This window comes from Cygnus olor, chromosome 5 (assembly GCF_009769625.2).
Source record: "Cygnus olor isolate bCygOlo1 chromosome 5, bCygOlo1.pri.v2, whole genome shotgun sequence".
Taxonomy (NCBI): domain Eukaryota; kingdom Metazoa; phylum Chordata; class Aves; order Anseriformes; family Anatidae; genus Cygnus; species Cygnus olor.
The window spans coordinates 21,425,830-21,450,549 of NC_049173.1; the positions used below are offsets into that span (position 1 = coordinate 21,425,830).

The 24,720-nt window shown below is 41.0% G+C and overlaps 1 protein-coding gene across 2 annotated transcripts in view; it reads left to right on the forward strand.

The window, feature by feature from the left end:
• Positions 1–209: 209 nt before the first annotated feature.
• The window catches only part of GTF2A1 (general transcription factor IIA subunit 1), a 29,337-nt gene continuing 4,826 nt past the window's right edge, over positions 210–24,720 (forward strand). Inside the window, exons 1-8 of one of the 2 annotated variants that reach the window (XM_040557292.1) lie at positions 210–278; positions 7,958–8,059; positions 9,749–9,956; positions 12,313–12,377; positions 14,384–14,459; positions 16,253–16,386; positions 17,258–17,578; positions 20,794–20,883. In XM_040557292.1, the coding sequence (XP_040413226.1) occupies positions 8,045–8,059; positions 9,749–9,956; positions 12,313–12,377; positions 14,384–14,459; positions 16,253–16,386; positions 17,258–17,578; positions 20,794–20,883 (909 nt within the window). In that variant the 5' untranslated portion in view covers positions 210–278; positions 7,958–8,044. Of the gene's footprint in view, positions 279–703; positions 1,005–7,957; positions 8,060–9,748; positions 9,957–12,312; positions 12,378–14,383; positions 14,460–16,252; positions 16,387–17,257; positions 17,579–20,793; positions 20,884–24,720 lie in introns of those variants that run through there. The other variant, XM_040557291.1, reaches the window with a different exon arrangement.

Sequence of the window (24,720 nt, forward strand, 5' to 3'; positions counted from 1 at the left end):
TGATAGGCAGGGCTTCAGGTTGAAGGTAACGTGACAGGGTTGGCCTGTACTGCAGTATTTGTGCTGAAGCGATGTAATGAACTGAGTCAGAATTAAGTGCTGCTTTCCATTTATGCTTGAGCAGGACTTTTACGTGTGACTTAGTGGTGGAGGTCTAAGCTGGATTCAGAAGTGCAAACTGATGGAGCAATGCTTATGGTTGAGGAGATTTTTGCTGTATTACGTGGATCTCACGTGTTGCCACGGAGAGAGGGGACAGGGAATGGAAAAGGAAGGCGGTAAGCAGGGGAAAAGGGAAGTCAAGCCAACTGGCAGGGCTCAGACAACTCCCTGCACGGCTGGGAGGTCCTGTGGCCGTGGGCTCTTAAGGAACAGCGAAAACAAGTGAATTTGGACGTGAGTGAGGGCCGGGGGGACACCGCAGTGACTGCAAGACGGGGCCGATCTCTGTGGCCGACGTCCCTCAACCCCCGGGGGCCGCCGGGCCCCTGAGGGCGACCCGTGACGTCACGGCCGCGGGCCCCTGAGGGCGGCAGCGCCGCCATTTCCGCCTCGGTAGAACCCGGGCGCGCGCGCGCAGCCACTTCCGCCTCGCCGCGGCGGCGGCGGCAGCAGCGGGGCGGGCGGTCGGCCCACGTGACGCGGCGGCGCTCTCGCGCGCAGCTCTCGCGGTGCAGGGCCGGCCCCCCCCACCCCCCGCCCGCGGCCCCCTCTCGCCCTGTCGGCTCGCGCAGCGGCGGGGCTCTCGCTATATAAAGGGGCGCGGCGGGCAGAGCGGGCGGCTGGCGGCGGCGGCTGCAGCCCCCGGGGCCGGCGAACGAGGCCGGGCCAGGCCCGCGGGGCTCTCTGCAGGCGGGGGGTAGAGGCCGGGGGGGGGGGGGCACGGCAGCCGGGCGGGTTTATTGTTTTAGGGGCGACTTCCCCCCCCTACCCCCCCGCACCGCGGTTGGGGGCGTCCCGGGGGTGCTCGGGACATGGCGAGCTCGACTAACACAAACCCCGTGGTAAGGACCGGGCCGGGGGGCGAGGGGGGCCCCTACCCCCGCGCTGCCTGCCCTCGGGCCGCCCCGGCCCCCCTCCCCTGCCCCCGGCCCGGCGGCGGGAAGGGGGCGGCGGGGAGGGGAGGAGGAGGAGGAGGAGGAGGAGGGGGGGGGTGGCACCGGGCAGCCCCCCGGGGCAGCCAACTTGTGGCGCCCGGCGCCGGGGAGGCGGAGAGCGGAGCCCGGGGGCGGCGGGAGCGGGGCCGGGGGGAGCCGGGGGGGAGCCGAGGGGGGCGCGGGGCGGCGGCGGCGGCGAGGCCGGGGTCCGGCGGGGAGGGGAAGGAAGGGAAGGGCCGGGGGTGCCGCCGCCGCCGACGGAGGGAGCCGCCCGGGGATGGGGCGAGCGGCGGGGGAGCGCTGCCGCCGCCGCTGGGAGCCCCCGGCCGGTGTCGGTGCGGCGGCGGCCCCGGCCCGCGCCCCGCTGGAGCCATTTTATGTTGCTTTATCCGAAGGAGACGATGGTTGAAAAGCACTTCTCCCAGCCCCGCGGGTCGGGGCGGCTCGGCCGGGCGCGAGCCCGGAACTTTTTCTGCAGCGAGCGAGGCAGTATTTATTTTACAAAGACAAACTCTTCCCCTCCTCCCCTCCCCTCTCCTCTCCCCCCCGTGTCCCTTCTCGTGCTTTCTGCACCTTCGTGGGTGGCTTGCTGCTGTGCTTGCGCTCACACAGGTTCGCAATAAGCAGTCACACCAACCTGCGCGGCCATCGAGCCCCCCCAGCGCCGCTCTCCTCTCCCCCGCGGTCCGCCCCCCGGCCACGCCCCCCGCCCCGAAACGCTGGCGGAGACAAACCCGGCGTCCCGGCTGCAGGCTCGGCCCCCTTGTTTGTGGCTCTCAGATCCATCATGGCTTCCCCCTGCCTTTCTGCCTGCCTGCTCCTTGTGTTCCTCCTCCCTGTGGCTGCCCTGTTTATATAGAGCTATTGCCGCTCTCTAATATAGACTCTGCTAGGATGGGAAGGTGCTTTCCAGCCCCACGTCACCGCCTCTCCATTTAAACACCACATCAGCCTTTAAATAGGGAGAGAGCCGCCGAGCGCGGGCTGGGAGGTGCATGCATCCGCGGCGGCGGCTGCCAGCCGGGCTTTTTGTCCCTCCGAGCCCGCCCGGCCCCGGCTCTCCCCGCACCGGCACCGGGGCCGCTGCCTCGCCTCGCACAGCAGCCGGGCTCCGCGCTGCGCTCCCCTCGCCTCCAGCCTCTCCCGCCTTCCAAAAGCATTCACCTTTCTCTCCCCCCTTTCTTTCATTCTTCCCTTTTTTCCTTTTTTTTTTTTTTTTTTTTGGTCACTAGCATCCAGCTAGCGCAGAGTCGCGTGTTACCCGCACGGTCTTCCACCGAGCTTTTCGGCTGGATGGGGAAAGTAGAATTGAAATGGTTCTTCCCCGGTATGTCACGGAGTGATGTGATACTTACTGCGTGGCGCTTTGCCAACATCTGCCTACAGCTGTCGCACCAGAAGTACCATTAATATTAAAGTTTTGTCTGGGGGCCCTGTGCCGCAGATACTACTTAACGAGTTTTACGTGCTTCTGGTAACTAAAGATGATGGATGCACGCGGATTTTACTATAGTCTGAGAAGATTTTATTGCAGTCTGAATAGGGCAAAGGTTTTGGAATTTTCATAAATACTTTGGAATTTTCACCAATATTTGAGTTAATTACAATATTTCTTATCCTACAAAACATTATACGAAAGCACGTACAAAGCATCAGGGATTTCCTTTCCAAATCCAAAATGTTATAGGCTGCCTGTGAAGTAAGGTCATGCAATTGCAAAGGAGTGGCGTTGCTTTGTAGCATTCTGTCAGGTCTTGTATCAGGAAAATTTCGGACAGCAGTCAGCCATTACGCGCAGGTCAGTGCTGACAGGATGCATTTCGACTGCGTGTGATCTGAACCTGCTAGTTGTCCTGTTCGTAAACCGCTGCCTTTACTTTCCTATTGAATGAAAAGGGTCTGTCTCCGTATAGTAAATCCAAGGTTTCACTTCTCTTTTTCTACCAAGCTATTACCGAATAGGATAATACATGTACTGAATAATCTTCAGAGCACTTGTAAATAACTTTATTTCAGCAATTTTCTAAGGCTTATCAGTGCTGCACCTCTGCTTCTGTAGAGCTCTCCTGGAAGGTGTCTGTGTGTGAACATGGTGTTCAGAATTAGAGAAGAAAAAAAATTAAAATGAGCCTGACTCCAGTAGGCGTGCTTTAGGCTAAATTTCAACAAAGTAGTAAAACCTCGCAATCTGTGCTAAAAATCAGGCCTCGCTCTGTAGCAATGGTAACGGTGCTTACCTCAGGGTTATCAAAGAGGAGCGGGAACGTTCGGAAGCACTGCAGCCAGATGATGGCTTTAGCAAGCCAGATATTGAGCCTGGTGTGCAGTAGTATCACATCAGCATCCTATCAAATCTGGATTGCTAGACAGCTGTTCTTCCTAGTAAAGGGCCGATATAAAATGTTAACAGTTGTATGCAGTGTAAAGTTTTGTAGCTGGCAAACGTAATTACTTGTAAAAGTCTATGACAATGTTTAAAAGAAAAAGCACGTTTTATTAATGACTTACAGTGTAGATTTTATATGTTGATTCTTCTTACGCTCTTCTTTGATGTAAGTGTGGCTGAAATTAGTTACCTCTGCAGCACGCTGTTCTGGCTGTGTTGTAGCTGGCCTCTGGCTGCGTCTCCACCCCAGGAGAAAGGGGCTGGCAGCACTGCAGGGGGATCTGCAGAAGTAGCTGGGAATAAACTGCAGTCACACGCACAAAGCGTGCGGCACCTATTTCTTCGTGATGTGCTGGCTCTTGGAAACCCAAGCTGCCGAGTCCCGAGTGGCGCGATAACAATGACAAAGAGATGCAGGTTTTGTGCCCTCTGAACTGGTGGAATGTAGGAAGTGTAGGCCCCCAAAGGCATGTGGCATTTCTTAAAATAGCCGGCTGCTTGCTCTTCAGATTTGGAGAGCGTGCGTGCACGGGTAGCAGTCTCACCATGCTCAGAGTTTTCTTTACAAGATGTACAGAGAAAGTGAAATATAATCATTTCCCTATGTTCCCAGAGGGGAAAGTACTAGATTTTAAATCTTTTCTATGTGTTTGCGGTTATATCTAATAAATCAGGAATTTTAATTGTTTTCTTTCATGTATGGTAAGTGTTTGGGATAGTGTTTATTGAAGACTGATTTGAGTATGTTTGCGCTTAAAAGGGCTCGAAGTTTACAGTAATGCTCTCTTTATGAGGGAAGCACTTTAATATAAACCAGATGAAAGCACGATTATTTTAATAGCGATCTTTTAAGTTTCTATTATGTTCTCATTGCTTTCTTTGACTGAACGTGAAAATTTATTGCAGAGCTTAGCTCACCTGCTGTCCCATCTTTGTAGGCTCGCTCAGTAGTTGTGTTCCTCTGTTTGGTTTTTGAGTGCGTAAGTAGTGCATGAAAAAGATTGTCGGTCAGCTGCAGAGTTTTAGGCGGTTTATATAAGCAACTTGAGCATCCTGTAAATAATACTTGAAGCCAACAGTTAGTGTATATCTAAAACAATACAGCGTGCTTCCTTTTGAAGGTCAGGGCTTAAGACTGTTTTGTGGTTTTACTTGCTGGATTTACTTCTGTTGAAGTAGCAAAAGAGCATTTTGTGGTATTTTTCAAAATTCCTCTATGGATGGCTTTTGAAAAAGGCACTGCTGCTCCATTTATAGGAGTCGCATCTCTCTTGACTGCATGTTCAGTATGAGCATATACAGAAAATGTTTTCAGCCAGCCAAGCCAGGATTTGTCTGAGTATGGTGGAAATGTGTATGTAAAATTGGGAAATGTAGGGGGTCAGACACTGTCTCATCATAAAGCATAGATACTTTTTTCTTTGCTCCTCTCCTTTTTCTGCGCTCCTTTCCTTTTTCTGCTAATCATATAACAGTGGCTGTATTGCATATTGTGATACTGGCTGATCAGACCAGTGCCCCAAAATTCTGGCCCATCATCAGGTCCGGTGTGCTGTACAGCTCATGCAAAGCGAGGCATGCATGTGCACATGGCTTGTGGGTTTGTTAACCACCTTGTTCCTGAGCCCCATTTGTTCAGGCTCGCTGCACGCCTGTGGTGCCCTTGAGGTCTCAGCTGGTCACCTGGGCTGCTGGAGGTACCTCAGAGGGACACCACGTCGATGGCAGAGCCAACACCTGTGCTCCTAGCCGGCCTTTCTGCTCTCGTGCTAAACTGGTGCTGAGCTCAAGAAGGCAGTATCCGGGTCTTCACATTTGCTTTTCCCCCTAACTATGCAGGAAAAAAAAAGAAAATGTTCCCAAGCAGACTGTTGAGCTGTAAGGTCAGTTTGCTGTACCTGAATATTAATATTTTTTCCTAGGGCTTTATATTCCAAGAAAGCCTTGTAAGCACACCTTCCAGGAATGCCTGACAGGAGGATGTAACTGCTGGTGGAAGTCAGTAGGGCCTGTTCGTGTAAAATCTGTTTTATTAGTTAAGTGGACCCAATAGATGATTGAAGGAGAAAATGCAGCCTCCAGGAATTTGGGTCGTGATTTCAGGCGTAGAGGAAGTTCCATTGACTGAAGTGAAGCAACTCACGTGCCTACGGATCAGCGTGTTTATTTGCAGAGCGTGGTTTTGTCTTTAGGAAACAGCTGCTTTTAATACAGTGAGGAACAATATGCAGAATAGGTCAAGTGGCGTTTCTGTTCTAATTGAATTGTGTAAGCTGTATGCAATTTGTTTAATTATAGAAATAATAGGGCTTAATGTTATTAAGTACAATGTCTTTTTGCATCTGCTGTGCATTAAATCTAAGTGGAGAAATAATCTTATTAATGATGCTTGGTGTTTCTAAGTTCCTCACTGCGCAGAACTAAAATGCTAGTGCACAAGAGTAGTCAGCTTTTGAAAGTCTGTTTCAAATGTCTCTATAAGCACAAATAATGCTGTACTTGCAACTTAGAGATGTAGGCATGCAGTACTGTACTGTTTTGAGAGAAAAAAATGCAAATCTGCTGTTTTTTGTTTCTTCTGGAGAAACTGAGTTTTGGACATAGGTGCTGTAAATGTAGTTTTCAGGTAAGGCAAACACCCCCTGTTAATTGGGGCCAGAAAGTTTTTGCAGAGACAAGTGTTTTGAAGCTGCAAAGGGGCAACCGGATGAAATGTGAAATGAAAAAAAACTAGGGTGCTGATAGCATGCCATTCCCCAAAATGTTGGGGGTGGATTTTCTGATCAGAGTGGTAGTGGTGTGTTTGTTTTGTTTTGTTTTGTTTTAAACATTTAAAGGCAAAGGTACGTGATTTGTTTTGTGCTTATTGGCTTCTCAGCTTCATTCAGGGCTGGTAAATCATGTGCTGTTCCCTCCTCCTTTATTCCATAACAGAGGTGTAACCGTTCCGTTTCATAACGTGTGCAGTGTAATCTTGAGCATATCTGTAACGAATTCAGCACTTCTGGGATGCATTAAGCAACTGTGCGTGCATTAAAGATGTGTTTTAAGTGCATGCAGTAAATCTGTGTAGTTCCAGCGGTGCCGATCTATCTCGCTGTGTACACTCGGTGCAGATTTCCTACACCTCCATTGGAGGGACAGCCGTCCTGGAGGGTGAAACCCACCCTACAAGTGCAGGATGATTGTTTTACTCGTGTGCAGCATATCTGATGTGTGGCATCATTTGGGATTTTTGGCAGGAAGTCAGGGAGTGAGGTGGAGGAAGATGTCAGCTAAGAGAAATTTGCAGTTGCTTTCAGGTTAGTTTAGGAACAGCCTGTACTCAGACAGGGAACAGCCTTGAGCAGTTCACAGGCTGATTAATTCAGACCTCCAAGTTCTACCATGCAGTTAGATAGCAGGGATTAAATATCCCACCAAAGTGCCATTGAGGTTTACACGTGTAGAGAGGTCCAAGCAGTGGTACCTGCTTAAAAGGTACAGCACGTGTATGGTACAATTGGCCTACGGTCTTATGAATTAAATATTATGCATTAATTGGTAAAGTTAAGTATTCTTTTTAAAATTGTACCCGTGTTTCAAACTTCATAGAGTGGCTGAGGTTGGCAGGGACCTCTGGCAGTCACCTAGTCCAACCTCCCTGCTCGAGCAGCTTGCCCACGACTGCATCCAGGCAGCTTCTGGGCGTCCCTGAGGATGCAGAGTTCACAGCCTCTCTGGGCAACCTAAAGTGAATTAAGTTTGCTTTGCCAATGACAATTTAGGCATGAAATCAGTATAATAGAAAATGAGTATGTGTAGTTTTGCCCCCTGAAAAGTGTGTAGTGTAAAAACATACGTACTGAGTGAAAAGAAAAGTCTGTCTAGTCTAATATTCTGTTTTCAGTAGTTTCTGTAAATAGATGTGTTAAGGAAGAACAGGATATTCATATATGAACGCTTCCAGTTTTCTGAGGCTTCAACATTTTTCAGCTCAGCATCATCCTGAGCCGTAATCGATTCCTGTTCAGGTAGCAAGCACTGATGAGTTTCTTCTCTATGCATTTACCTAATATTCTTTTGAACTCCTGGCTTTCTTTAACCTAAATATTTTGCACACATGCAAATATATATATATATATATCTATATATATTTTTTTTTTTTACACATTTAGCATGTACACTGGCAAACAGGCAACAAATTTTGCTAAAATGGAAAACAATCTTGTTTTCCTTGTTTTGAGCTAAACTGCTCATGGCTTGAAGACTCTTGTGACATAAAAGATAGTGAACGGTCCCTTCCCTTTTCACCTTGTTTGAGCTGTTTTTGCTGATTTATACTTTCTTGCATATTTTAGTCACTCAAATGTGCAGCATATTCTGTAGTGCACTTTTCAGAGGGTTTATTTGTTTTGGAAAAAAATCTTATTTTAATGTTAGACTACTAAATTTCTTTCAAAAATAATGCTGACTACTTGCTTTTTTTTTTAAGCCTAAATTGTACAGGTCTGTAATTGAAGATGTCATTAATGATGTCAGAGAAGTTTTTCTGGATGAAGGAGTGGATGAACAAGTTCTTATGGAACTCAAAACAGTAAGTTGCATCTGAAAAGTTTTTTAAATAGACCAATGCACCAAATAGTTCTTGGATCTGTCTTCTGTTGTACGCAGTAAAATACTAACTTTTAATTATCAAAGCAGTGTATTGATGTGCATGTCTGTATCCCCACATCATTTGCATTATACTGCTCTAGAAAGAGGTCTGCCCACCTTGTTTACTTGCCCTAATTTGGCATGTCAAACTTGACATAAACTAACAGCGGCATCTGAGTTCACAGTGTAACTGTTTCAGTCTCTGAAAAATTGTATCACTACTTCTTTAAAAAAGAAAAGGGAGGGAGAATATGTTCATTTTAGAGGTAAAACAATTCCTAAGGTTTCCGTGCTGGAAAAATAAAATGCTTGTTCTGCTTGGTGTTTTCGACTTATTTCCATTGTCAGAGTATTGCAGATACTGTTTGTGGTTTGCAGAAGTATTGTTTCGGGGGAGTGGTATGCAATAAATCGCACTGTGCATGTCACACTACTCCAAATATCTCTGATTCAGAGTATTCACTTCATATACAGTGTGTTTGAGTTGTTAACAAGGGGCCAAAAAAAGGCATGGTGTTGACCTGAGCTGTACTGGGTCTGCCATGCCATTCTCCAAAAGCTTCCTGAGCAAAAGTAGGAAGTTTTCAAAAGAGAGAAAAAAAGGGAAAAAATAAAGTAAAAGGAAACTGTGGAAGTAGGTGCCTACTTACTTCAGCTGTTGAATAAGGCTTCCTTCAATAAACTGGATGTCCCACATCATGAGTATTTTTAAAGTATTAAAAAACGGGTGGCGTATGAACTTTGGTTAGAAAGAAACGTTTGAAGAATTCCTTTCCATGAAACTGCGACCTGGCTTGAGGGAAAGAGAGAGTGAGCGCTCTAAGAAAAGCACCTGATATTTGTGTTACAGGTGTGTTCTGCAGATCGTGTCAGAAAAGATTCAATGAAGAAAGTGGCAAGAAGAGAAATAAAGGAAGGCTTAGGGAGTCCTGGGCAGGATTTGATATCAGGAGTCTTGGGTGCCCATAGTCTCCTTGACTAGTGTGTTACAAAATACTCATGTTACTGTTTTTGCAAGAGCTGCTGCTTTGGTGGTTGTGGCTTTTCTTGAGAGACTTTCAACTGACATCCCGAGCTGCAGGGTTGGAGAGGCTGAGTTTGATACTGTAGTAGAAACTTTCAGTGCATGTACAGAGACTTTATCTTAGGTACACTGGTAGTTTCTGTTAGCGTGTTATCAGGTAATAGTCTTCATGCAACTTGTATTGAGAAGTTCCAGGAAGAAATGGCTTGGGGAAAGCTGTAATAAAGAATTGATTTTTGTGATGAAAGAGATGAGAAAGAAACAAGGTAGAGAAGTGGCAAACCTGAAAACTATTTAAAGATATCAGTTTATCTTCATTCATTCTTCTGTTAGGGTTGTTATGATCCGTCCACAAATGGAAGAAAGAAAGAATGAATGTTAAAGCCTGAACTGACGATTCTGAAGGGATTATTTAATTCTTATTAAAACATTACCTATGTGAAGTTATCTCTTCAATCCGTATTTGCTGGGGGCTTTTTGGCTAAATAGACTGCACGAGATAAACAGTGAAAACAAGTTCAATTATGTAGTACTGTCTTTATATTGTTACAAGTCTTGCTGAGTAAGAATGGTACAGAAAGATTTCTCTTTTCTTTCTCAAACTAGCTGTGGGAGAACAAGCTGATGCAGTCCAAGGCTGTAGATGGCTTCCATTCAGAAGAGCAGCAGCTTTTGTTGCAGGTGCAACAGCAGCAGCAGCAACAGCAGCAACAACAGCATCACCACCACCATCATCACACACAACCTCAGCCACAGCAGACTGTGCAGCAGCAGTCTCAGCCACAACAGGTTCTTATTCCAACGTCTCAGCAAGGTCAGACTTACTCTTTAACATCTCTGGTGAAAGACTCTCAGATTAGACCGACTCCTTCTGTAGCATATTTGAAGTCTAGGGGAAGGATGTTTATCCCGTGGATAGCTGTCCTTATGTCAGACTTTGCCTCTGCTTGACTATTTAATGGGTCAAGAGAGCTGTCTTGGTGGAAAAGTATCTTGGCGTTTCGTTTAGTCATATTCTTCAGAAGATTTTGGAAAAGCTGAATTCTTCTCTTACTACTTAACATATGTTTTCAAAATACATGACTTTCAGGTTGTGGCAAAAATCCATTAACAGCTCCGTAATTTCAAGACAATGTATGTATGCAGTTGGCAGCTTATTCACAAGGCAGTAATGTCATTAGGAGCAAATTATTTTTAAAAACATTTAAAGAGTTTGTTAAGCATAAGTAGATGCTAGGATGTGAAAAATACCTGTATAATGTTCTGAATATATAGTAGATGTTTTCATGTTAGAACAGGTTTCAAGTGAAAAGCTTAATGGCTATTTTTCTTGTGGTTGTAGCAGATTGTACAGTGGGGGTTCAAGGTACATTTGAGTTAGCTGTAAGAGCATTGTTTCTTGTAGTGATTGTCTTATGTATTCTCCATTAATAATGTAAGAGAAACAACATTTTCACCATTTACACTTTCATTTAATAAATAAGATGAGCAGTACTGGATTCTACTGCAAATTTGCCATATAAACAAATCTGCTACCCATAAACTGCATGAGCTGAGTTTTCAGTGTGCTACTGCAATTGTTGGTTAAAAATATTTATCTGTCTTAGTCAGGGCCTTCAGTCTTTTGGTCAGGACCTATGTTGTCATAGGCACAAGAGGTAACTACAAATTGACCTCCCCTGCTCCACCCTCCCCCCAAAAAAGTTTCTATTCAATACAGAGAAGAACTAGTGTGAAAATAACTTGTTACTGTTTTTTGTTTGTTTTCTTCTAATATTACTTTGTTTTTGGCTGGAAATAAATCAATTTGGACTGCTGGTATAAAATTTGTTTTGAGATTTAAGATCCCCTAACGCATCTTGAAATGAGCTGGGTGTCTCAACTCTAGTTACAGAATCTGTTTACCCAGACCTCTAGTGGCTGCTTAGATGAACAGCTGTGACGCTACTGATCACATTGCCCATTACTGATACGGAGGTCCCTGTTCCCCCATTCATTTCCTAGGGTAGAATATAGTCCTGCCTACAGTAACATGTTTAAAACTGATTAATTGTTGCCCTATGTTGTGTCCTAAGACCAAATGACAATGTGGAGGCTAAATGAATTTGGATATTGAAGCTCTTTGATCACAGATACATGCAGTTTAACAAATTACATGACTTCCCTGTTCCATGGTGGAGGTGGTGCAGTGGGAGGATTGTGTGAATTGATGTAGTGGTTCCTTACACAACTTGGTGCAGTCCCAGAGAAAGGCTGGGACAGTCAGCATGGTTGTTCCTGCTGTGCTGTGTGTGATTCTAGTGCAGGGTCACGGCTTCCTAAAAGTTGGAAAGATGGCCTTTGATCTTGGTGTAGTGTTGTGGGGCTTCCCTCTCCAGAATCTTTCCAGAAACTCTCAGTTACCTCAATAATCTTAAGTTTACAGGATTTTACAGGATTGCACGGAAAATACCTTGTTGATGATTAGTTCATATTGCTCTGTCACTTCCCAGTTTGCGGTCACTGATGGTGGCACTCACAATCTGTTCCATAGCATTCTGGACACTTGCACTTACAGATGACCAATAGATTGATTGTTCACATAGTTTAGCCATCTATTTTCTGTAGCACACCAAAACTACTGTGTTGTTTGGGGCAGGTGTTTGATGATTTTTCATTTACTACATCAAAAATATCAGTGAAGATCACAAGTCTGTTAACAGCTGTGCTAACTAGACCACACTCAAGCTAACTGCTGTGTCCTGTTAACATACTCTTCTTGACCTTGCAGCAGTCCTTGCAATCAGTCTGTTCTAAGAGTTAATCACTGTTAGTTGATGTTTTTGGAGAACTTGGATCTGAACATCAGCTAATTTATAAAAATTTCCTATATACCTTTCATTTCAGAAATATATTTTAAATTTTGCTTTACATAGGATCAGAGTAGATCAGACTGATGCCATTGAAATAAGATCGTAAAGCCAAAATAGCCATACCACCTCTCAGAGCTGCTGTTATGTATTGCCTTCACAGTAAAACTTACTAAGGTCAGAGGCTGCTCAGTAGCTGTTTTTGTTCTGAAGCCCAGCTGATGTTTGTGTAATGTCAAGTTATTCTGGCTTGGATGTTTTTTTTGGGCCAACTGAATCATTTTCATGAAATGCTATCTTTTTTTTTTTTTCTGGTTTTAGCACCTCAGCAGCAAGTTATTGTGCCAGATTCCAAGCTGATACCACACATGAATACATCCGGCATGGTAAGAAAAGCCAAAGTTTATACATATATATGCTGTCATTATATAAGTTGTTTTGACTAAATAGTAAACACGAATCTGGTAGTCATCAGAGAAGTAGGACACATCGGTAAAGCTGTCTGTCATCTTTGAGTTCTGCTGCTGTAATGATAGTCTAGAAGAAGTAACCCAGGACGTGGTTTTGGTAACTAATCTAGGACTTATCTTGATATTCTGCTTTAAGTGGGTTAAACCAAAACTTTATTTAAGTTAGAAATTTGGTGAAAATATGCATGATGATATGCTTGTCATATACCAACACAGCTGTGTTAACTGGTACGAATGTATTGCTAGATGCAGGAAACAACATTAACTGTTCTGAAAATTTAATTTTATTGCAAATTAGGGATTATTTAGCAATTCAGATCCAGCTTTTCTGGTCTCATTGTTGAGATTCATGAATTTTATAGGAGGATATAAAACAGTCTCGTTATTTATCCATTTCTCTCAGTTTTTATCTCAAGAGGTTAATTTTGTTTGTCTTGCTTTAAATGCCCTTGCAGGTCCTTGAAAACAACAGCTAGTAATAGTGAATTTTTATTCTAATTATATATTTATATTTTTTGCCACTTCTATGGTAAAAGCACATGAAACAATGTTTCATGATTAGACAAAAAGCATCAGCAACTTGCATAACCTTCAGTTCTCCATTAGCTGCTTACCTTATAGAAAAGAATGTGAACTTCATTACTTAAATGGCATGATTTACCCAGGGGCTGAGAGCACAATAATATCTACGGTTTTCTAAAATGTTTTATAGCTATTTCAATTTAACTTGTAACTCCCATAGTACAAAGGTTAAATGTTTTGTGTTTTCTTTTCCTGTCTCCATTCAGTTAGATCTCTTTGGGCAAAAATGAGTATGCAGGAATTTTAAAACTCTGCTGTTGTCAAAATGCAGATGAATTGTATACGGCAGAAGAGTACTATTCAATAAATACCCTTTTACAGAATTTATTTGGAATTATTGTGTATTTCTGATAGACTTTTAGGTTGGTATTAGAGACTGGATTTGACCTTGAGTATCTTGGAGTGCAGAGACGAATGAGAATTTATTTATCTGCCTTTGGGACATGAGGATGCAGTAAAGCACTTTCAAGTTTTGTTTGGTGTTCTCTTATTTCGGAAATTGTAACTACTATATGGATCAGCTAGTAAGGGGAGATAATATTTCTTAGGAACAAGAGGTATATGCTCTACCCAGTAACAAAGTTTAAATCCTTTCTGTAGCAGACAGTAATCTCCCATGGTTCCTCTATGATGAGGGAAGGGAGGCTTTTCAAAAGATAATTGAAGTTAGACCCTTGAAATGGAGAAGCCTCCGGAGAAGTCTATGTCCCTGTGTGAGTAAAGGACTTAATGCAGATTTTTATGTTTGGAACTCACGTGAGTGTGTTGGAATTCAATTTCCTTGTAAGATAGAATCATTACCCATTGAGAGTCCTTGGCTTTCTCTTTTAGCCAGATGTCTTGAGAGAAAATATCAGTCATTCTGTCAACAGTCAGTACGCTGTATGCATATATTCTCACAAAAGAGGTATGTTATTTGGAACTTGAAATGCAAATCATTTGTAGAATGAAGAAAATTGCAAACTCCTTGTGAAAACAAGATAGGTGAACGTGATCCTTGTTTAAGTACCGTGTTTTCCTTCGGATTTGAAAGTGTGCAAGTAAAAAAGGGCAGAGGAGAACAAAATCTGCTGAGCATAAAGACAAACCAAGAAACACTGTGCAGCTGGGTTTAGGTGTGATGTTTAGTGATTGTTACTTGTCTTCTTCCTATTAAGGAAGAAGGGAATTTTTTTTATATGTATTATAATACACAGTTGATTAATGCCTGCTTTTGGATTGCATGTGTGCAAACATTGTAAATAGCAATATAAAAAAAGGTACGTATTTTCAGGCAGTATGTTGTGACATGGAACACTGGCAATAACACTTCTGGTTAAAAAGCTTTTCCTGTATTTCAGAGTGCCGCAGCCACTGCAGCTACGTTGGCTCTCCCTGCTGGCGTTACTCCTGTTCAGCAGATACTTACAAATTCAGGTAACTGTCATAACACTGAGGTCAAACAATGGTTTTGTGGGTGCTTGGGAGGGAGAAATCCTGGATTTTATTCCTTGCTATAAAAATCAAAATCTGGGAATCAACCCTTAGGCAGTAGTGTCATCTCTTCACTAGACTCCTGGACTCTTGCTCGCCAACTGGTTAGTCCTATGAACCTAACAGCGGTTTGGGTTAGATTCTGTGCACGTCTTCTGTGCTTTTTAGACAGGTGCATGAAGCAAGAAGACAGGCATTGCTGTCTCTCCGCTTTGTATATTTCTGAATTTTATGAATCATGATCAGAGCAGAGATACTAGACTGATTATAAAAGATCAGGATCATTTCATCTGTGACTGCAGATGAGGAGTGTATTAAAGTTTTGGGTATCTGCTAAGCACATGGTGGAATTTCTAATTTTGCTGGCAATGCTAATTTTATTTTAGATTTATCATGTTTAAATCCTGTCATGCTGTACACTTAAAGTATAAACGTGATTTTTATGAACAGCCTAACTGATGCTTTATGTACTTGTACATGTATTATGCAAGCTTGATTCTAGGTAGACTCTGTGTCGACAGTAAAGGAAGATCTGAGAAGGCTCAGTTTTCTAGAATCACTTGCTCTTGCCAGAATAATTCACTTAGTCTACTCAGAATCACTTGTGACTTAGCCTCCCTGCTTTAAACATCTGAATGTTTAATGGATATGTAGTTGAAATGAAATTGAAATGTGTAGCTGTTCTAGAAGTTTAAGTCCTTCCAGTTTTTAAGGAAGCACATCTGTGCTTTACAGGAGTATTATATTTGTTACTTTTGTTATGGTCGTCATTTTCTTTTTCAGTTAAAATTGTTTGTAGTGTGTTTTCTTGAAGAACGGACTAGGATGGCCTGCAGAACTGTACTTCCTTCCTTCTTCCAGATGTACTTACCTGTTTGATTAAACAGGACTTTGCATTTTGCTGAGGAGGGAGAACAGAAAAAATCATCGTTTGAGGGAAAGGTGTGAAGTTGAGGATTATCTAATTTCATTTCTTCTCCTCCTCCTCTGTCTTTCTGAATAGAAATGTAAAAAGTGTATTGAAGTATGTCCTGGCACCCTCTTTTCAGAGTTGGAGGCCATCTCTGAAGGCGAGTCTTTGTGTTTTGTGAAGTGAGGACAGGTGTAATAAAGCTATAGGGTAATTAAAGAAATAGAGTAGGTATTGTGGGAAAAGGAAGGAGAAATGAATAATTAGTGTAAGGACAGACTTTTCTAAAAGGCAGCTGCGTGTTAATATTGTAAGGAAAGTTATGCAGGGAAGAATTTCTAACAGTGTGGTAACTGGAGGGACTCCAGTTGGAGTCTGGGAATGGGGGGGCCATCTGACAAGACCCTGGAAATAACATAGCATTAGCAGTGGCTAAACCTTCAGTGGTGTAAGTACCTGTACTTCTTGGTTTGGTATATATTTGCTTGTCTCTATCTGTAAAATTTATCTTTTAAAACATAAGTTATGTTCATAAATAGGAACTAATATTTGAAATACTGTGCTGCTTTAAAGGTTTAGTCTTGGATTGCATGTGTAAATTATTTTTGACTTGCATACTTCATAATCAGAAGTGGTAAACAGCCTTATTAGCTCTTTGTTTCTGACACAGGTGCTATAGTCTAGTGTCTTCACTGGTGAAAACAGACCACAAATGCTCTTTAATTGTTATAAGTGTTCTTCCAGGAAACAAGTTTCTAAACTGCAATAATTTTAAATGGGTATTTCTCCTCTTTGATTCATTTGATAATTATTTATCTTATTACAGGCCAGATCCTCCAAGTAGTTAGGACTGCAAATGGAGCTCAGTACATCATTCAGCCACAGCAGCCAGTTGTTCTACAGCAGCAGGTCATACCACAAATGCAACCTGGTGGTGTACAAGCACCGGTTATACAGCAGGTAAAGAAAAAAAAATAATATATACTCCTGAAAGTAGAAACCTGATAGTAATAATTAATCAAGTTTGCATTTTTGATGGCAAATTGAAATGGAGTACAAAGACAATAATAATATATCGGAAAAAAAAAGGTTTCATTAGGAGTGTTCTTAATAATTTTGAAATGTTGCTTTAAATGTCATTTTTATTCTTGCAAAATTTCGACTGGCCTTAGTTTAAAAATGCTTTTATGTGGCTCCGATGACAATTATATTATGTGCATAATGTTAATCTGCATCCTTTCACAAATGTGTTTACTAGTTAAAATGATTCTGTGTTACATAACATATAGAAGAAAGTACCTTTAAAAAAAATACCCCCACAAAAAGCACAAAACCCCAAACTGGACATTTTATTACTGAATACAGTGTGTTTTGCCACGATTTCTGTTCAGCTACAAGGTCAACTGTGCATCCAAAATGTGTTGGCATTGAGTTTAGTATTGTGTCAAGAGTTCAGCAGTTTAGACATGAATAAGAATATGTAGAGAGTTTAGTGTTTTAAGAAGAAGCTTTAAAAATAGTTTTTTATTTGAATTTAAACATTTCTTAACAGTGCTTAGAACTTGGGATGATTATGGTAGTGCTAGCTACTAGAATGGAAAATGAGACAGTAGGTTTTCTTTGGTTTAGCAACACAAAGTGCAGAAAGTGAACACCAAGTAGTGAGAGAAGCTGCTATTGAAGATTAAATTATCTAATATAGGTAGAGTATTTGTAACTTTTGTTTCTCTAATTAGTCCAAGTTGGACTGATGTGCTTTAATCGTTTTCTGTAAGTAGTGTGGTAGCCTGTTGTGTTATCAGTCACTGTACTTGCAATGGTATTTCATCAGGTTTTGGCTCCTATCCCTGGAGGGATTTCCCAGCAGACAGGAGTAATTATTCAGCCTCAGCAGATCCTGTTTACAGGAAATAAAACACAAGTCATACCTACAACAGTGGCAGCCCCTACACCAGCTCAAGCACAGATTCCTGCAGCTGGTCAGCAGCAACCACAACAGCAACAGGCACAACCACAAGCACCACTTGTTCTTCAAGTTGATGGAGCAGGAGACACATCATCTGAAGAAGAAGAAGATGAGGAAGAAGACTATGATGATGATGAAGAGGAGGACAAAGAAAAAGATGGAGGTGAAGATGGCCAGGTTGAAGAGGTAAAATTAACCCTAATTTAGATGATTGAAGTATGCATCTATTTAGCTTTTTTTTTCTCAACAGTATTTCAAAGAAAACTATATACCTCAAAAATTATACTCCCGTGTCCTGGTTTCAGCTGGGCTAGAGTTAATTTTCCTCCTAGTAGCTGGCATGGTGCTGTGTTTTGGATTGAGAATGAAAATAATGTTGATAACACACTGATGTTCTAGTTGTTGCTGAGCAGTGCTTACACTAAGCCAAGGACTTTTCAGCTCCTCACACCGCCCTTCCAGTGAGGAGGCTGGGAGGGGACAGAACCAGCTCAGCTGACCCAAACTGGCTGCAGGGATATCCCATACCGTAATGATATGGTGTCATGCTGAACAATTATATGGAGTTGGCAGGCCAGGGTTGGGGGCACTGCTGCTCGGGGATGGGCATCAGTCAGTGGGTGGTGAGCAATTGCATTGTGCATCACTTGCTTTGTATATTCTATTATTATTATTATCATTATTATTTCTCTTTCTTTTCTCTCTGATTAAACTGTCTTTATTTCAACTTGTGAGCTTTTTTTTCTCCTCCTTATTCTCTCCTCCATCCCACTGGGGCATGGGGGTGGTGAGCAAATGGCTCTGTGGTGCTTAGCTGCCTGCTGGGCTAAACCATAACAGTCTTTTAGTCTTACTTGAAAGAAAACTATATACCTCAAGGAATGTTATATTCCCGTAATCTTGAGAATATCACTTCTATCCTTGTACTTAAATTTCTTTATTTCCCATATTGAGTCTGTGGAAACTGTTGTTAGCAGAGCACCTTGAAATGCAGTTGGTGTGTGTAGGGTGGGAACAGAAAATACTGTTAATTATAATACCCTTCTGAAAACTTCAGTAGTATTTCTGATGATGTGGAAGGATCAGCCATAAAACCTTCACAAGCAAACAGAAGTAGTCAACTGCTTTTGGGACTGAGTGCGTATAATAGCAAGATGTTAGGAAGAATGACAAAAGGAGAGCATATTTTTAATACACTGAGGAGACAAATAATGTGGTCTGGCCTGTATCTTACTCACTGTTCAGTTGCTTTCTGTTAAACTAGAAGGAGCCCAAGAACTCAAATCAGATTATAAAACACCTTCTTAAAAGCACATCCTTGATTAATAAAGTCAGGAGCAGGAGTGAATGTTCTTAGTAACTTGCTGCCTTCTTAACACTGTGCTTAATTTAGACTTTGAATTTGCTTGGTTTTGAACTTGAGCCAGTGGTTCTTACCAGGTTTTGTTCTGTTACACCAAAAAGCCACACAGAAAAAAAATCCTAATAAGCTAAAAGTACTTTTATTTCAGTTTCTGACAGGAAATTGAGCACTTCCTAAATCTATCCCTAAAATGCATTTTGAACTATCAGATCACTTCCACAGTTCTCTGCAGCCTTTCCAACTATCTTAAGATATAATTTAAAATGCCAGTATGAGGAGCAGTTGTAGCATTTCACCATCTGTATCACCCATATATTATATGCAGATAAAACTTAAATTTTTTATTAAGGAGTTAAATCAGTTTTTCTGTAATACATTTACAATGGTGTCAAACAATATTTTTCCATTACAAGTTGAATCCACATCACCTTTTTCATTATTACCATCATTATTATTTCTCTTCGTTTTCTGTCCTATTAAACTGTCTTTATTTCAACTCATGAGCTTTTACTTTTTTTTTCCCCTCCTGATTCTCTCCCCCATCCCACCACCTCAATATGGGAAATAAACTGAAGTACAGGGATAGAAGTGATATTCTCAAGATTATAGGAATATTCTTTTTCTTTCAAATAAAACACTAAGACTGCCATGCTTTAAGCTGGCAGGCAGCTAAGCACCAGTACAGATATCACTCTGAATGCGTTAAAAGTATAGGTCATCATACTTAAATATCAAGTGTTCTTTAATATTGTTTTAATGCTAGTGCTATTTTTTTATATGCCAAGGCTTTATTATCAGCATGCCAGAGAGCCCCTATTATTTTTGCTCCCCGTGTTCATCAAGAGCTAGTTATTGAGTAGAGCAGTCCATTAAAAGTTTTTCAAGTCACTTAAATATAACATTAGTTTGAAATAAATTAGGACTTCTAGTACGCCTTTTTCTTCCCTCATTAGCATTTCCCTAGTATAGCTTATATATTTTGGGGCAGGTGGGAAGATGAGGATTACACGGAAGTCTTAAGAAAAGCTGTTCTGCTTTTATTAGTGGTTGTTTTAAGCTTTCAAAATATTTGCTGTTTAGATGAGATGTGGGGGGGAAACGAACTTCAGCTGTACTATTCTCACCATACTGAAAAGAATTTGGTGCATCAGAATTCAGTTTTGGCAATACAAACTGCCAGATGCTTGAGGAGAGGAGCAAGAAGGATCTGGAAGAGGTATGCAGTTTAGAAATGAGCTTTAAGACAATCCTCTTAAGCACAGGTGGGAAGGCTGTGCTGGAAAGAAGAAATTAGACTTGCAGTTGAGTAGTGATATTTGTAAGTATCCTCGTGAAGCTATTTGGTTATCTTCATAAGACATGCAGAGTAAAATAGTAAATAGAAATAGTAAAATGATAAAGGAAATGGCACAGCTTAGAAAGATTTGAAAGGTGGAGAGACCTTTGGTAGAAAGAGGAAAAATTGAAAGTAATTTTTAAGGAACATGAAAATACTAGAACATCTAGGGAAGTTATTTTTTATGTATCAATGCAAGATCATCTTAAAAACACCTTTTTTTCTCCCCTAAAAACTTTCTGCTTTTGTTGAGGTCTGTTTCTGTTACAAACATAACTAAGTCATGGAGTTTGTATTTCTAATGGCATGTAGGGAGTGATGTGGGTAATGTTGCATTTCCACTGCTTAGAGGCTTTAGAAAAATGAAAATCTGCATAGTGATAGATTTTTGTAAAAGCAAATGACAAGCACCAGAACACTTGCAATAAAGGAGTAAGAATGTTTGTGGTGCTGAAAGGCTACAGTGCCCAGAATCTGGCTTGAACATTGAAGTTGGGCACTGAAATTGTTAAGGACATCTCCTGAGGAATCATCATGGAGGGGATAAAGGAAATGTACTTGATTCCTCCACTGGGAAGCCTAATACTTCACGTGTCAGATGTTTATTTAGGTTCATAGCTCATAGACAGACTGTAGCCTGATATGAGTAATTGAAGTAACAGTAATAACCTTACAGTGTAACTTTTCACACGTTTCTTCCAGGAGCCTCTTAACAGTGAAGATGATGTGAGTGATGAGGAAGGACAAGAACTGTTCGATACAGAAAATGTTGTTGTGTGCCAGTATGATAAGGTAAAATATAAATGTGAGAGTTCTAATTTCTCTGTTCTTCCTATCAAGTCATAACTTTTAAGTGACGCAGAAATATCTGTGTGACTGTCAAGTATAGGTAGATCTGTAAAGATTATAACATGAATGTTAATGTAAGAACTGACAACTGTTTTTAAAATGGGTCTCTGAAAGGTGTTTTTTGATAGACTTGGTGGTAGCGAGGAAAGCTTAGAAAAGTTTGGTTGAATTCTTTTTTTTTCTTTATCATGTCTGACGTATTTTTAAAAAAGGGTTAGTCCTCTGGGCTCATGAGAAGTGAACTCTTGCAAGTTTTGTTGTGTTGTAGCCACAAATGAAAGTAGCAGTCATTAAGATTTAGACTTGTTAGAAAACTACTTATTGATCACTAAAAATGTCTCTTCGTGGTGACTAAATAGTTTTCAGAGGAGAATGTTCCTTCTGTGCCATGCTTTTTTTTTATTTTGAAAAAGCAATATGGAATGTTTATACTTATTTTGCTTTAAATTCCACTGAGCTGTCCTGTCTTCCCTTGAATGACTAATTTCTTTCTTTATATTTGCCCTGAAATATGTGAGGATACATTTATGTCTGGAATTGTTTTAAATTTGTCCAGAGGCTCTTGGCACTTTTTTATTGAAGTAGTATGCAGAAAGATTATTCAATATGGATTTTCTTTCTTTGCCTGTGAGAGTTTACTTGCACTGTGAGGAATAAGGATCCTTTTTAAAGCAGAGAGAAGATTGTTGAAGAAAAAAACCCTTCATTGCAAAGAATGATTTTAATAGAAAATATTCAGTTATGTCTGTATTCTATTTGTGCTTGTCATCAGATTGAGGAAAGTAATATCAATATCTACATCCTAGCTGTCTTTCTCCTCCAGACCGTACTCTGGAATTGTTAGTTTCAAGGCAGTTCATGAAGGCAGTGAGAGAGCTCGAAATAGCAGTTAGAAAAGCTTGTTGGGAGCTGCTAAGGCTGAGCAACAAGAACTACTCACCCTTTGCAAAGTTAAGAACTTGAACTCAGTAGGGAAGTGTCCACCATGAAGCCTCTAGTGCTCTGGAAACACTTCACTTATCAAACAATTGTTGTTCAGTTTGTTTTTCTAAAATATAAAACCAACAGCTCAGTTGTTCTGAACAAAGTTCACTGTCTTGTACAACATACTGTCCTGCATCAGCTGATACAGCAGGTGCATCTTGAACAATGAAATGAGGGCGAACAGGTAGCGATGATGCTCACAGAGCACTCCGCCATCTTTGGTACCTCATATGGTAACATAGATCATCGTATGCCTCCTCAGTCGTCTCTGAAATCAGAACTACGCTTTGGATAGTTGTTCCTTGTACAGCTGTCCAAACATTTGATTACTCTTTCTTTCATTCTCCAGAGGTATTTTATTTCTCTGTATCCTTCTGTATATATATATATAATATGTGGATAATGCTAAGGGAGGATCAGAGCTATTCAGTTACAGTTGAACATTCCATTTATGAAGTGAAGCAACAGTGTCCTGTAGTATTTCATGTGTGCTTTTGACCCCACTGGACACAGAGCTGATGTTTTCATAGAAAAGTCTTTTGGAACACTGGGATCTCATTCCTGAGTTGTAACTGTCCACTCAAACCTATCATTTTTTCTATCTGTGCAATTGTTTTTTCATCCTTACAGCCTTCAATATACATTGAATGTCACCATTGTTTTGTTACACAATGAGTTAGGACAGTGATGTCATTCTGCAGCTCTTCAGTAACTGTTCTTCTTTGTATGATCGGTGATGATTTGTCATTTTCCAGATGATTAGTGAATTCTTAAACTATGCACACTTCAGCCAGCTCAAATATCTTTTGGAATAATCTCATTTCACCGTAGTAACAGTGTTCTTGGTTTCCCATCTTTTACCAATTTATCAGAGGACCCTCCTGCTTACCTTACAGCAACTCCAAAGTTTCTGATAAGAGATTTGTGTTGAGTGCCATTTGGAGGTGCAAGTACGCCATATAAGACAGTCTTTTTCTTGTTAGCTAATTTGCTGATTCCAGTAACTTAGCTTAAATTGACCACAGAGCAGATAATAGTACTAGTGATTGTTTGAGTACTGTAGTTCTACAGCATTAATAATAAACGATGAGACTTATTGTCCTTGATGAAACTTGAAAAATTGCAGTGGGGTTTCCTTGATTTTTATATGCCTATTGTAAAATTTCCTAAACTTTTTTTTAATAGAGCTTAATGACACTTTTGTTTAATCTGGTGTAGTTTACAATGATCTTTTCTCTTTCGGACAGCATTTCAGCTTTCTGAAAGATCCTTGCTTTCTTTGAATATCTGGTTGTCCTGCTGCTTAATTGTACTGGTGATCTTCTGCTCTGTGTTTACAGTATGCTTTCTTTTGAAAAAAAACATACAAAAACTCTTCTACCTTTAGACTGAATTTTGGTCAGTTTCTTTTAGTTTTAAATTAAACATAAGAACACAAATTTACATATACAGCATTGTAGGGTGTTCATTGCCAACTTATTAGCCCAGGGAAAATGCTTGTCTTACGTCTTTGTTGTCAGTTCTGGGGATGTTTTCTGACTGAAGCCCCCAGTTCACTGTCTTAGACCAAGAAGATGGTTCTATGTTCTGTGGGGTCCTGAATTAGCTTCTTCATGAAGTAGGACTGAACTTTACAGTACCTAAAACAGCCCCAGTGTGCTGCACATTGACCTTTACTCAGAAGGCATAAGATAATTGAAATCTTCTACTCTTGGTAGCAGTAGTGCTTCTAGTAGTACCAGTAGTACTTACTACTATTTCATGTCCTTGTGTGTTTTCTGATCTCCTTGACCGCATGGGTAATCTGTTTCCTTTAGTCAGGTACTACTGGTTTGGGAATAGGCACGAAGAAATTAGAGTTAATTCTGCATGGATGTTTTTGTAAAGCGAACAGGAATAAAGCTGTTGTTTTATTCTTTCTATTATTCTATGGTAATTGGAATATCTATTATAACGTGAATATCCATTATGTCACAGACTGTCATGATAGGGACTCGCTGTAGATGAGGAATGGAATGAATGTCTTCATTTTTTTTTTCTATCTCAGTCTTTCTTGGGCTGATGCAGATAGCTGGGCTAATCTGCCAGCATAATCTTTATGAATTTCTTTTTGAATTTTCTTTATGAATTTCTTTTATACACACCTTAAATGTCTAACATTTTAACTGGAAAGACTAGTTTAAAGTGGAAGCTAGAATCTTTTTGAACATTCAGCTTCATTCCATCTCCATCTGGAGATCTCACCTGACACTTTGAGATGAGAATTGGAATGTAAATCATATAAAATGACCTACCATTGAGGAAAAAGTATAGAAGACTAGTGCATATATGTGTTATCAGCTATATCATCTTGTGCATTTTCTATTGTAGAGATTTTCAGGCTGAAAATCTTGTAAATAATCTTTTGCCTTTAACCAATACTTAACATTCCAAATTCCAGAGTCAAACTCTAATATTATAAGTTGAAAGTTGAATATGTTAATTGTCTGTACATAAAGTAAACAAAACATTTTGCAAGCGAAATGGAGTTTAGACAAGAGATGCAAAGAATAAATTTAGTGGTTGGCTCTTTCAGGACTAATTTAAAACTTTAGTCTTTGTTATGGTGGTTGAAATAAGAATATCTGACTTTCAAGTGGAGTTTCATGTAACAATCAAAAATAATTTAATCATATAAAAGCAGCAGAGGTGGATATATACTTTTCATTTTTTCTTTTCAACCACATCCGAAAATGTTCTAAGTGCTTTGGATTTTACAATGCCTTTGTGGTTGCATGGTTTCTCATCAGTTGCTGT